Here is a 13,269-nt window from a genome sequence, read left to right as displayed (position 1 = left end):
CCAAGAAGTTTTCCCAGTCCGAAATCAACTGGGCCATTTGGGAGAAGGAGGCAGCAGCGGTCAAACATGCCCTTACCATATGGAGACACTTCTTGGAGGGGGCCGAGCTGCCGTTCGAAGTGTGCACAGATCACAAGAATCTTGAGGCTCTCAAGGGAGCTAGAAAACTCAATGCCAAACAAATTCGGTGGGCCCAATTTTTTGCAAAATTCCGGTTCACCCTCAAACATGTCCCTGGCAAAGAAAATGCCCTAGCTGATGCTTTGTCACGACTTCCCCAGTATCGCAACGATTTCGATCGCCCCATCGACTCCCTGTTCACTCCCGAACAGCGAGGGGAAGTCCCTGGCTTGGCCGTCACCACCCGATCCCAAGCCCGCCAACCGGAGACCCCCCCTACGCTCAAAGGTATCCCGGAAGCATTCCAACAGCGACTCCGGGACGCCTCCTTACAGGAGGAGGAGCACCATCTCCTCCCCACTGGCTTGGAACGAACCAACACTTGGTGGGTGCAAGGGGGGAAACTATATGTCCCATCTTCCCTTCGCAAAGAAGTATTGGGACTTGTACATGGGGCCAGGCTAGCGGGTCATTTTGGTTTCATAAAAACGCTTCACCTGGTTCGAAGGCAATTCTGGTGGCCCGGTATGAGATCTGATGTAGAGTTGTATGTGCGCAGCTGCCCCACCTGCGCCACAGCCAAGAAACGGATGGGAAAACCCCCGGGGCTTCTCAAACCGCTTGAGAACCCCTCCCGTCCCTGGGAAGTCATCGCCATGGATTTTATCACCGACCTACCTCCAAGTCGGGGGAAAACGGTTCTCTGGGTTATCACAGACCTCTTTTCCAAACAGGTTCATTTCGTTCCATGTGCAGGTCTTCCTTCAGCCCAGGGCTTAGCTAAACTGTTCATCACGCACGTCCTCAGGCTACACTCGATCCCGAGGAAGGTCCTCTCCGACCGGGGGGTCCAGTTTGTTGCCAAATTCTGGCGGGCTTTCCTAAAGTTAATGGGAGTGGAGGAACAGGGCCTTTCTTCCGCCTATCACCCCCAAACGGATGGTCAAACGGAACGAGTAAATGCGGTAGTAGAATGTTATTTGCGTTGCTATGTAAATTTCCACCAGGACGACTGGGTCGACCTGCTGCCATTTGCCGAATATGCGTACAACAATGCGCCTCATTCCTCTACCGGCTTTAGTCCCTTCCAAGTTATATACGGGACGGATTTTGGCCCTTTCGGTTCTGCCCCCGTCTCGCCAGAGCTCCAGTCTACCCCTGATCTTCAGGAGTGGATTCAGGTGGTTAAATCCACCTGGCCATGGTTGCTCAAAAATCTGGAAAGGGCAAAAAGCAAGTACAAGGAACAAGCAGACAAACACCGATCTCCGGGGTGGGAACTCAAGGTGGGGGAGCAAGTCTATCTGTCCACCAAAAACCTCCGCTCTCTTCGCCCCTGCAAAAAACTGAGCGACCGTTATGTAGGACCTTTCCCCATTACCAGAGTAATCAACGAGGTTACCGTGGAACTGAGTCTCCCTAAGACTCTCAAGGGAGTTCATCCAGTCTTCCATATAAGCCTCCTCAAACCTTATGTAGCAGCTCCCCAGTTCCACCCCCCTCCCGCTCATGAGATTCCTACCGTAGTAGGAGGGGATACCCATTTGGAAATATCCAAGGTTTTAGATTCCAAATGGAAGAAAGGGAAACTGTTTTACTTTGTTCGCTGGAAAAACCTTGGCTCCGCTCATGACGAATGGGTGGCCGCACCCCACATGGCAGCTCCTCGCTTGGTCCGAGAATTCCACCTCGCTTATCCCGATAAGCCTCGTCCTCTCGGAGGGGGGCCTTAAGGGGGGCAGAATGTGAGGGTCTCTGTCTTTGTGTCTCTGCTTTCCATCACCTGCGGTGTTATCAGTGAACTCGTAAAAGCAGTTCACACCTTCTGGTCTCAGGCGCCAGGCCTGATGGCCCATGTATCTTCCCCCCCGCTGTTCTTCCTGCCAGTACTCCCTCAGGCCGGTGCGGCCTTGGAAGTGTGATAGCCGCACCAGACTTCCTGGGATCCGTCTGATGTTTTGTATTATGCCAAGCTTGTAACTTCCCATAACAATAAGTGTGAACCCCAGTGCCCCAGTGCCCTGGAGTCAATATATTCTGTAAACCCGTATAGCCCCTCACTTGCAACTTTCTACCTGTGCCTGTCTCATCTCCTGAAGGCTTCAATAAATCTATTGTTTCTGTATCAACGTCTGAGCAACTGATTTGGAGAAGCAAACTCAGAGAGGGGGATCTCTCACAACCACTTAATAGACATCAGTTTGAGTCTGCGTGATAAGTTATGTTTGCATGCTTGACAACAACTAAAATTCAAAAAGGGGTTTGTTGGGAATTTGTCTGCGAGTTTTGCCTCTGTCAAGACTACAAAAATGGTTAAATGTTTTCTTACATGGTCTCAGGATAGTGCTAGCCACTTGGCAAGTGTTGATTGGTCCGATCAACACGATTGGTCATGTGATGTTCAGGCGCATTCCGAGAAGCTGTAGTTGAACTGCCGTTTTTGTTGAGAAGACTTACTTTGCTTCACTTCGTCTTCAAGTTATGACCCAAAATAGGCAACAAGATAAGAAAATGAGTTGTAGTTATGAGCTGTTATTTTATATCCCAAGTTTACCCTCCCTTTAATATAGTAAACTTTTATGTTTTGTTAAGGAAAGCAGCATTTCTTGTATTTTGTGTGTGCGTTTATTCTATGATCCACAAGATCACGATTTTTCGCAATCAATCTCAACACATCCTCTCTATTCCTTCATCCAAATCATTTATAAAGATATTGGAAAACACAAGGCCCAAGACAGATCCCTAAGGCACTCCACTAGTCCCTCCTCTCCAATTGGATGAGGAACCATTAACATGCACTCTTTGGGTGCAATCTGTCAACCAATTACAGATCCACCTAACAGTAACAGGATCTAAATCACATTTTCCCAATTTGTCAACAAGAATATTATGTGGAACCTTATCAAAAGCCTTACTGAAATCAAGATAAACTATGTCTACAGCATTCCCCTGATCCACCAAGGTAGTAACTTTATCAAAAAAGGAGAGACAATTAGACTGACATGACTTGTTCTTGAGAAACCCATTGCTGGCTCTTAATAATCAGATCCATCCTTTCTAAATGCTCAAGGACTGACTGTTTGATGATTTGTTCAAAAACTTTTCCCAGTATGGAAGTCAAGCTGATGGGTCGGTAGTTCATCATCAAAAGCCTTACTGAAATCAAGATAAACTATATTACGGTCAAAGACCAGTTTTTACAAAAATAGATGGGTCAGTAGTTGAGAATGAGACCTTACTTTACTGGCAGTGCGCTTGACAAGAGGCCCATGAAGAACTTGCTGCTAAGTATATCCTCGCCTTGCATGTTGTAGCCTATAGTGTATATTTTTCCTACACTATCTTCTCTGTGCGAGGAAAAATCTCAAGGGTAAAATGGCCAAAAAGGAAAATGTAAAAGAAAGCTAAGGCAACATCTTTGAGTTAAAAAAAAAAAAAAGGACAGCAAGTTGTCTCTGTGGTTGTACACTGTTCACATTCTGCTGAAAAAGCAGCCAGTTACATACAGAGCATGATGAATTCTTAATGATTTTTTAAGCCGTGGCCACTGGAGCTGCTTTGAATGGACTTCAGTAATTATGTGAACATGATCTTATTAAAGGAGGAAAGGGTTCTCTTTTGATACTTTTTTAAAATCTCTCTGTTCAGGAAAACAGGCCAGAGAAGTACCATCATGACCACCTTGTCTTTCTTATAAAAATGCCCACCCACCACAGTTCTATAGCAGGGCCTCAGTACGCATGTTTTTTTATATATATATAATTCTTGCAGGTCTATTGCTTATGAAAAAGAATGGGCTTAGACATTGTGCCAAACATAAATCCACTCTTTAGTCAAAGAACAAGATGCTTTAATCACCAGTGAGAAGTCAACATTGGCAAAAATGCTTCTAAGTTATTTACTAATCATATCAAGGGAAAGAATACTGGGGAGAATGTTATGTTTTATTTTCCAAATGATGACAATAATGTCACACAGCCTACCATGTCCAGTCTGGAACCTTGTCCCCTTTTAATTAGGGGTTGTAGCCTACCAGCTTTTTAATGGTCTGCCTCTGTTTTAAGGTTTCATGATGCCCAATGGCTTGTTTTCAATATTGTGACATGGTTTTGATTGTAAGCAACCTCAAGCAGACCTCTGAAGGGGTAGTATAGAATTATCCTAAACAAATAAATAAAATAAACTTTTCACCAGAGGGACCACTTGTAACATTAAAGAATGATTGTGACTTTCTTCCCACTTATGTTGATTGGGTTTCTTTTGAGTAAACACAGACAGAGCAATCCTAAGAAGAATTGCATCTTTCTAAGCCCACTGCTTTCAGTAGACTTAGAAATGAACTGACAGATCCACTCCAGATTGAACTGACAGATTGCTCAACAGTGCCACTGATGGAGGGGGGGGGGAGCTGTGAGGAGAACCAGTCTTATGCATGTTGACTGAAAAGTAAGTTAACTGAGTTCAGTGCATGTTATTTACAAAGTAATTAAGCATAAGCATTAAGAGCTTTAAAAACAAATGATAGCAAAGAAAGGTATAAAAACAAAATGTATACTAGGAGATGCCACCTCCATACCAAGGCTAAATGTTACTGCTGTCCAGGAAAAATTATTCATGGAACGTCACTTAGATGGAAATGTATTTTACATCTCATCAATGCATTTCACATGATAGCGCTATTAAAACAATAACAATATTAAAACAAATCAGCTTTCCTCAGAATGAAATGGCAAAGCTTCTTTCAATGCATTGTATGGGTGACATGTAACGTAAGGCCTCTCATAAAGAAAGCAAGGCCATCGCACTGCACCATCACCATACACCACCAAAGTATCTTTAATCTGCAGCTTTGTCACAATACAAGATGTCAGCAATCAGCTGAACAACAGGCAAGGTTGCTAAGAAAATTTCAGCCCCTAGAGGCTTTTCAGAAACCCAGGGCTTCTGCTACCCAGTGACTGACTGTAATGCATCTGGGTCACAGATAATTATGAAAATAGATAATTTTTATTAAACAGAGAATAAGCAGAGGATTTCTTTTCTCCCAAAGCAGTTGCAAGAAAAACCTTGCTAGTTTGAGGAAAAGAGGAGAACCATCCTGGTCAATAATAAAACAGACATTGTGCCAGCCAAAATGCACCCAGAAAGTGCAGTTTGGGCTGCCAGAAACAAGACCATCTCTTGAAACCAACAGTCAATAATCCATGAGATGTACAGCTAAATACTCGAATCAGTAAACCAAAAAAATTACGTGTTATATTTATCTAACATTTTGATTCCAAAAAGATTTCAGGCCGTTTCCTTCACGTGTGCTCATAAAGACAGCATCAATGTTGCTGACCTCCTCCTCCCTGGAAGGGCGTCCCCGTGTCTCAGTTTAACTTTAGTGTGAACCGTGACACTTTTTTTTTGTTTTTGCTTTTACTATTTTGACATGGAAAAAGGTGTGTTTCAGGGCTCTATTTCTCTGTGCAGCTGTATGGTTTCAACAGCAGGAGGGTAGAGTGCCAGTCAGGGAGAAAACAGGACGCTTTCAAGAACAGTAATATATCCTGCTAAACAAAGCCCACTTTCTCAAACACCAGGACACTGACTCTCTGTCTGGCGAGGGCTTCACGTGCTTGCAGTTACACCGACACCAGCCGGGGCGAACGGCCAGCGCGGCGATAGGAGCTGCTCTCGCTAACTAACTGCACAGATATCGTCTTGGGGATGGGTCTGTGCTGCGTGGTGAGAAAGGCAGCTGCGAGCGCATACGGCACGAAGAAGCAACTGAGGGAGGGGGTCAGGCAGGCAGGCAGGCTGGCTTCCTCACACCCATCTGTGAAACCCTCTTCCTTGTATTGCAGCCCAGGAACATTTGGGCTTTTAGATGCGATGCCCGTCATCCCACCACCCAAAGGATCTGAGAATGCCAAGAAGGAGGAGGGCTGTGGTTTGCGCCACTGCTTCACGTGCGCATCCACGCCTGCTGCACCCATGGCCTCATTGCTAAGCACCACACATCCCTCTTGCTGCGATGATGTCCTGGCGGCCTGTTTCATCCCTCTGGCTCAGGCATCGCTTCCTAAGCTGGCCTTTGGGGCGCTCTGGTTGGGGGCCTTAACACGCACCTCGCCTCCAAGGTGTCACCTGTGTCATCAGACGCGTGTCTGTGAGGTGCAAATAGAATGATGGGGGGGGTGAAACGTCCAGACCGTTCCTGGAACAGCTACAGGGGGGGGGCCTTTACAGGCGGGGGCTGCCGGCGGAGGAGGGGGGGCGGCGGCAGCCCCTCCAACCCCCCCCCCTCCTGCCCCGAGAGCCCCAGGTTGATCCGCGAGCGGCCCGGCGCAGCTCTCTCGCCCCTCCCCTCCCCTGGCGGGGCGGTTGAAAGAGGGGGGGGAGAGCGCCCGCCCGCCCCCGGACCCCCCGGACCCCGGCCACGCCTTTCAGGGCGGTGGGCTGTTTTACAGGGGGGGCGGCGGGGGGTCGCGTCTCCCGCGCAGGGCCGCAGAGCGTCTGTCCGCGGGTCGCCCCCCCCCGTTCGCCAGCAAAGGGAGGCGAAGCGAGGAGCCCCGCGGGAGGGGGGCTGCCCCCCCACCCCGGCCCCACCCCCACCCCCTCCAGGCCGGCCCCGGCGGCGTTATGCCCCCCCCCCGAGCTCTGCCTGCGCAGGACCCGCGGAAGCCCCCCCCCTCGCCGCCCCGCGCGGCCCCTCACCCAGAAGACGAAGGAGTAGACGATGAGGAGGGTCTTGAGGCACGTTATCACCGGCTTGGTCTCCATTCTCCTCGGTGCCATAATACGCAGGGGGCGGGGCGGGGGAGCAGGGGGCGGGGCTTCTGGCTCGCGCGCGCCTCCGCCCACCAACCCGCTCGCCTCGCGCCTCAGGGGCGGCTGGGGGGGGGGCGCGAAGAGGCCGCGGCGCCATTGTGCGCCATTGTGCGCTCACAGCGCCCGGGCGGCGGCGGCGGGGGGGGGGCGAAGATGCGCGATCCAACCCCCCCCCCAGGGCGGCCTCCCCGCCATCCTCGGCCGGGCGGGGCTGGCCGGGGCCTTCTTTTTAGAGGCGAGGGGGGAGGGGAAAGAGACCGTCGAGCCCCTGCGGGGGGAGGGGGGGCACCCACAGCCGCTTCGCAATAGACATGAAAAGCTGCTGCTGCTGCGCTCAGGGGGTAGGGGGGGAGGGGTGGGGGGTTTCCTTCTGGGACGACAGCGGGGGAAAGGGGGTTTAAGAAGCGGGGCCAGGCCCCGCGGTCAGGGGCTTGCCAATCTCCAGGTGGGCCCTGGACCTCTCCAGGAATCACAGCTGGTGTCTGAGCTGCAGGGGTTGGTTTCAGTGGAGATCAATGTGGCCAGGCCCAAAGTGGGGGGCGGGAGGGGCAGACCCCGGGGCGTCCCCTTCCCCCCTCCTCTCCAGATGGCTCCCCTCCCTGGGCTCCCTCGCCACATCTCTTGAGAATCTCCCAAGCCCAGCTGGCAACCCAGTTACTCAGAATGGGCCTCGCTTCCAGGAAGCTGCCCTTGGGGTTGCGCTGGTCGCCTTCTCAGTCCAGAAGCCCACCCCCATCTGTGGTGGGTGTTAGTCCCTCAAAGATGGCGTGACACGAAACAGGCGCGTCTTCAAAATCCCACCAGAGGAACAGCAACTTCTTAGGGGACAAGGGGAGCGTCTTGCTCCGTCGTTTTAGCACACACCGCATTCAACTTGGGCACGCCGTCCGGGCCTTTCAGGCTCGCTCTTCGCTTCAGGCTGACAGCTGCAGAGGTTGGTTTGTTCTCACCGCTGCCCCACACTGCAGTGTCCGTTGCAGGGAGAAGTCCGACAATTACATCTAAAAAGAGAGAGGTGGGGTTCGATCTATTTAAAAGCCATACTGTCTCCCTTGCACCCAAGTCGGGTTGAATGAGGAGTGAGGGAAATGTATTGTTTATGCAGAATGAGCAATGCCAATAATAAAACAAGCTTGGTGACAAAGAGGACAGAAGAACATGCCATCAAGCCTCAACCAAACCCATGAGGTGTTCCAAGCAAGAGACAAGCAGAGGTGGTTTTGCCATTGCCTTCCTCCATGCAGCAGCCATTGTCTTCCTCGGCACTCTCCCATCTAAATACTGACCATGACCCTACTTACCTTCCAAACTTTGACACACTCAGGCTAAGCTGGGCTGGTCAGGCTGCTAATGTGCAGGAAGCATGAAGAAATCCCAAGGAACTGCATTGGCCAAAAATATACAAACCCAAAATCCATGTTATACTATTTATTGAGCAACCAAAATAATAAAAAACTGTGCAACTTTCAAGTTTTCCAGAATTCTTCAGGCTGGATGTTAAAGAAGGAGTTTTTGTTCGTGGTCTTGAGACATTTTTGTCCACTCCTCTTTGGAGAGTCCTGCAAATTTAGGATGCATTTGAGCACATAGCATGCGGGCATACTCTAGTGGAGGGGGAAAAAAGGATAACCATTTGGCACATCATGGGGTCATAGAAACACATGAGAAGACCAAGGTCATAATGGTGGGGCACAGTAGACTGATCAGTTGGGAGATGCTTGTCTTGGATGGGGGTGCCCTCTCATCATAGATTACAATATTACTTACTGAATTTTAAATATGTATATCCCACGTTTCTCCTGAAAGGCTCTATACAAGTCACCGAAAAGTACCCAAAGGATAACACACACAAAACACGCACACACAAATAAAAATTCCATTTAGCAGCACACCAACCCAGACTATAAAAAACATCAAAACCCCAAATACTCCCCCAAGAGTCACATGTGACTTCATTGCTTATGGAGACGAGTAAAGACATTTCTGTTCTGCTAGGCTTTTAAACGTTAGTTTTGGTTGTTTCTGTTAGCTCTGGTGGATTGATCCTGGGTGCACACTCTGTTTTTTGTTGTTTGATTTTATGGATTTCAATCCATAATTTTATTTGGATTTTACTGTCTTTAAATGCTGCAAACTAACTTGTAAATTAATGATTGAATGGTGTATGTAAATAGCATAATAAAATAAGAATAAAGAAACAGAACTAGCACTATCATTCAAATGCTTGGGGATGTACTATTTTGATTAAAGCTTTTGAACAATGATCCTAAAACCACTTATTTTGCAATTGTTCCATTAACTTCAGTGATTGTACTCCAGAATTAGAAGTCTGAGAATTACAGTAAATTGGACAGGTTCAATTAAAACCTGGTTAAAGACAACATTATTGATCTGTGGTTAATGAGCTCATTAATCACCATACCAATCAATAAATTATTTCAGTGTTGGCAGTCATTGTGGTACAACATGAATGTAAAATCCAGAGTTGGAGTCTTGAACTCCTTTAGTTGAGAGCAAAGGAGAATAGCACATTGCTCCAAATGGGACTTTACTTTTACATTTATCCTCCATAATTTAAAAGTAAATGGGGGGAAATGTTAAATTTCAGTTATAGAAACAGGTACTAGGATTTTCTGTTATAGAGAAGTAGCAGCAGAGAACTAAACATGAAAAATACCACATCACATGGTACAAAAGGTAACATCGAGTTTAAAACAAAAGTTTGCATCTAAACGGATAAGGAATTATACAAATGAACACAGTAAGCGTTGTGGTATTTTTTGAAATAAAATTATTTTATTTTGAGAAAGTTAAATGAATTGCTGTTCTAACAATGCAATCCTATGCAGAGGTATTCCAAACTAATCTCACTGATTGCAGTCAAACTTTCTTCGTCCAATATACAAGGTAGATTTTTATACACAGTAAGGGACATCTTTGACATTAACAACAAATGAGTTACAGTGAAGTAGTCAAATGCTGTGATAGGTGACTATGGTTTTTAGATCTTGTATTTCACTAGAAAATATGTTATCTTGTTTAACCAATCACCCCAAGCAATTTTACAAACTGAATTTAAAAATTCCTTTTTGTTGTACTTACTTTGGTGTAAAAAAGGTAAAAGGTACATGGAAAAACACAATATAAAAAGAGAGATTACATAGGAAAATTAGTATAGATCTGGATACAGGTACAAAGTAAAAATATTCAAAGTTACATACCATCAAAGAGTCACTCTTTTGATTTCAACCCGTTGGTTCTGGTCCGACCTTCTGGGGAAACAAAAAACAAATCGGCACCATCCTCTATATGACAGCCCTTCAAGTACTTGAAGATGGTTATCAGATCAACTCTCAGTCCTCCTCTTCAGGCTAAACATACCCAGTTCCTTCAACCTTTCCTCATAGGACTTGGTCTCCAGACCCCTCACCATCTTTGTTGCCCTCCTCTGGACACGTTCCAGCTTGTCTACATCTTTCTGAAATTGTGGTGCCCAAAACTGAACACAGTACTCTAGGTGAGGTCTAATCAGAACAGAGTAAAGCAATACCAGCACTTCGCGTGATCTGGACGCTATACTTCTGTTGATACAGGCCAAGATCGCATTTGCCTTTTTAGCTACCGCATCACACTGCTGACTCATGTTCAGTGTTTGGTCTACTAAGACTCCAAGATCCTTTTCGCACACACTACTGCTCAGACAATTCTCCCCCATCCTATAATTATGCATTTGGTTTTTCCTACCTAGGTGCAGAACTTTACATTTATCTTTGTTGAAGCGCATTTTATTAGTTTTAGTCAATTCTCCAGACTATCAAGATCATCCTGGTTTTGTCTTCTACCGTATTTGCTTCTAATGCGTCGTGACTGCTGTAGATACTCCCTCAATGACCCTACTGGCTCTGGCCAATTGTTCAAGGTTTAGAACAGGGGTGTCAAACATACTGCCTGTGGGGCGGATTCAGCCCCTTGAGAGCTCTTATCTGGCCCACGAGCCAACCAAGGCAGGCACCCCCCAGTCCTGATCTGGGCTGGCGAGGCCACTATGGGCTCACCAGCTAAAGCAGCCCCCACCCCACCCCAGGCCCAATCTGGGCTGGTGAGCTTGCTGCAGACTCGCCAGCCGAGGCAGGCCACCTCCCCATTCCTGATTTGGGCTGGTACACATGGCCCAGCCCGACCAAATGACATTTATGTCATATCTGGTCCTCATAGCAAATGAGTTCGACAGCCCTGGTTTAGAAGAAATGACACCCCCCTGCTGAAGGAAGGAGGAAGGTATCTGTGGTCATAAGAACATAAGAAAAACCCTGCCGGATCAGACCAAGGTCCATCAAGTCCAGCAGTCTGTTCACACAGTGGCCAACCTGGTGCCTCCAGGAAGCTAACAAACAAGATGACTGCAGCAGCAGCATCCTGCCTGTGTTCCAAGGCACCTAATATATTCGGTATGCTCCTCTGATCATGGAGAGAACAGGTATGCATCATGACAAGTATCCATTTTAACTAGTAGCCATGAATACCCCTCTCTTCCATGAACATGTCCACTCCCTTCTTCAAGCCTTCCAAGTTGGCAGCCATCACCACATCCTGGGGCAGGGAGATCAACAATTTAACTATGTGTTGTGTGAAGAAATACTTCCTTTTATCAGCAGATGACCCTGTGTTCTAGTATTACGAGAGAGGGAGAAAAGCTTCTCCCTGTCCACTCTCTCCAAACCATGCACAGTGTTCTTAGATTCTGTCAGGAAACAGAGAGAGGAGCAGACAGGGACTCCTAGAGTGGGCAGAAGCACAGTGTGTGTGTGTGTGTGTGTATGAAGGATCTTTCTTTCTCTTGTGGATTTAATGGGGGCAGATCTCCACCTGTGATCTGCTTGTTTATTTGTAAATAAATCAAATACTATAAAAATGCCACATGTCTCCAATGCTCTCCTCCAAAGAGAACCAACCTGTGTAAGCGCTACCCCTGAAACTCATCACAAGATACTGCATAACAATATATATTCTGTTCTCTGTATTTTTATCTGCTGTGCTGCATTTTTTAAAGAAATGGTTCCACTGCTGGCAGTGGTTATTTTTATTGTTGTTTCTATTGATTGGTGCTGATTTGATTGCTTTTATTAATGGTATATTTTTATTTGGGTACTCAAGAGCTTTGACTGGGAAGTAGTCTGAATCATGTCAAGAGCAGTCTAGGTCAATATAATTTCACATGAGTATGGCAATTGCATTTGCATATACATACAACATTTTGATTAAATTATGTTAACAACAACAACCATGATAAAAACAAATCAGGAATTAAAACTAATATGTATTCATCGTTTTGAGAAAGACTAACCTTTCTTTCATTCCTGTCTGCTTTCAGAAGCTTCTTCTTTACAAAGGACTGAGAGTGCTTGTCTTTGCATTCTGCTGAGAAATCAGTTCAGATTGGAGCTCTGCTTTCATACTGTCTGCATCCAGCTTCTTCCTCTAGTTTCTCTAAGCAGTGGCCATAATGGAGAAAACTCATTCTGTATGAGCATGGTATGATGAATATGAAGGAGTTGGTTTTCTTCATGTTCTTCCATTTTCCTTGGGTTTTGCTGAAGAGTTTCATTCACCTCCATTCATAGGTGTAAACTATGGAGGGGGCTGAGGGGCTCAAGCTCCCCTGAACTTGGCCAGGGGGGGCTGAGCCCCCCCAGGCAACCAGTGCCCACATGAGGGGCTCAGTTACAATGGCAGCTGAAGCACAGTCCTCTCCTATGTGTTTGTTGTATCATGTTACAATTTCCATTATTCTTTGGGGCTTTGTTCCTGTTTGCCAGTATGTATTTGTGTGTTTACTAAGAATTTATACATTGCCTTAAAAGACCTGTTCCTATGGCCCAAACAAAGGATCTTGCCACAGAACTCTGCAGGTTTGTTCTCACCCACAACTACTTCAGGTTTGGTGAGGAGTTAAACCTTCAAATCAGTGGCACAGCCGTGGGCACCCGCATGGTTTCACAGTATGCCAATATTTTCATGGCGGATCTAGAACAGTGTTTTCTAAACTCCTACCCATTGGCTCCTCTCCTTGGGATTAATTGATGACATTTTCTTTGACTGGACTCATGGCAAAGAAGCCCTCAAAAGATTTCACCGGGATTTCAACAACTTCCACCCAACCATCAATCTAGCTATGAATTTATCTGAAGAAGAAATAAGCTTCCTGGACACCACAGTATGGATACACGAGGGACGCACAAGCACCACATTATACTGGAAACCAACAGATCAGCAAGCGTATCTCCATGCCTCCAGGTACCACCCCAACCATATCAAACAGTCCATTGTCTATAG

The 13,269-nt window shown here is 46.8% G+C and overlaps 1 protein-coding gene across 1 annotated transcript in view; it reads right to left on the bottom strand.

The window, feature by feature from the left end:
• Positions 1-6,906, bottom strand: part of TSPAN7 (tetraspanin 7) — a 161,142-nt gene extending 154,236 nt beyond the window's left edge. Inside the window, exon 1 of the mRNA XM_056861744.1 lies at positions 6,823-6,906. Coding sequence (XP_056717722.1) covers positions 6,823-6,903 — 81 coding nt within the window. The 5' untranslated portion in view covers positions 6,904-6,906. The remainder of the gene's footprint in view (positions 1-6,822) is intronic.
• Between the last annotated feature and the right edge of the window lie 6,363 nt (positions 6,907-13,269).

This window comes from Euleptes europaea, chromosome 16 (genome assembly GCF_029931775.1).
Source record: "Euleptes europaea isolate rEulEur1 chromosome 16, rEulEur1.hap1, whole genome shotgun sequence".
NCBI classification, from domain to species: Eukaryota; Metazoa; Chordata; class Lepidosauria; order Squamata; family Sphaerodactylidae; genus Euleptes; species Euleptes europaea.
The sequence above is the reverse complement of the archived record's forward strand: the minus strand, read 5'-3'. Positions and strand labels throughout refer to the sequence as shown.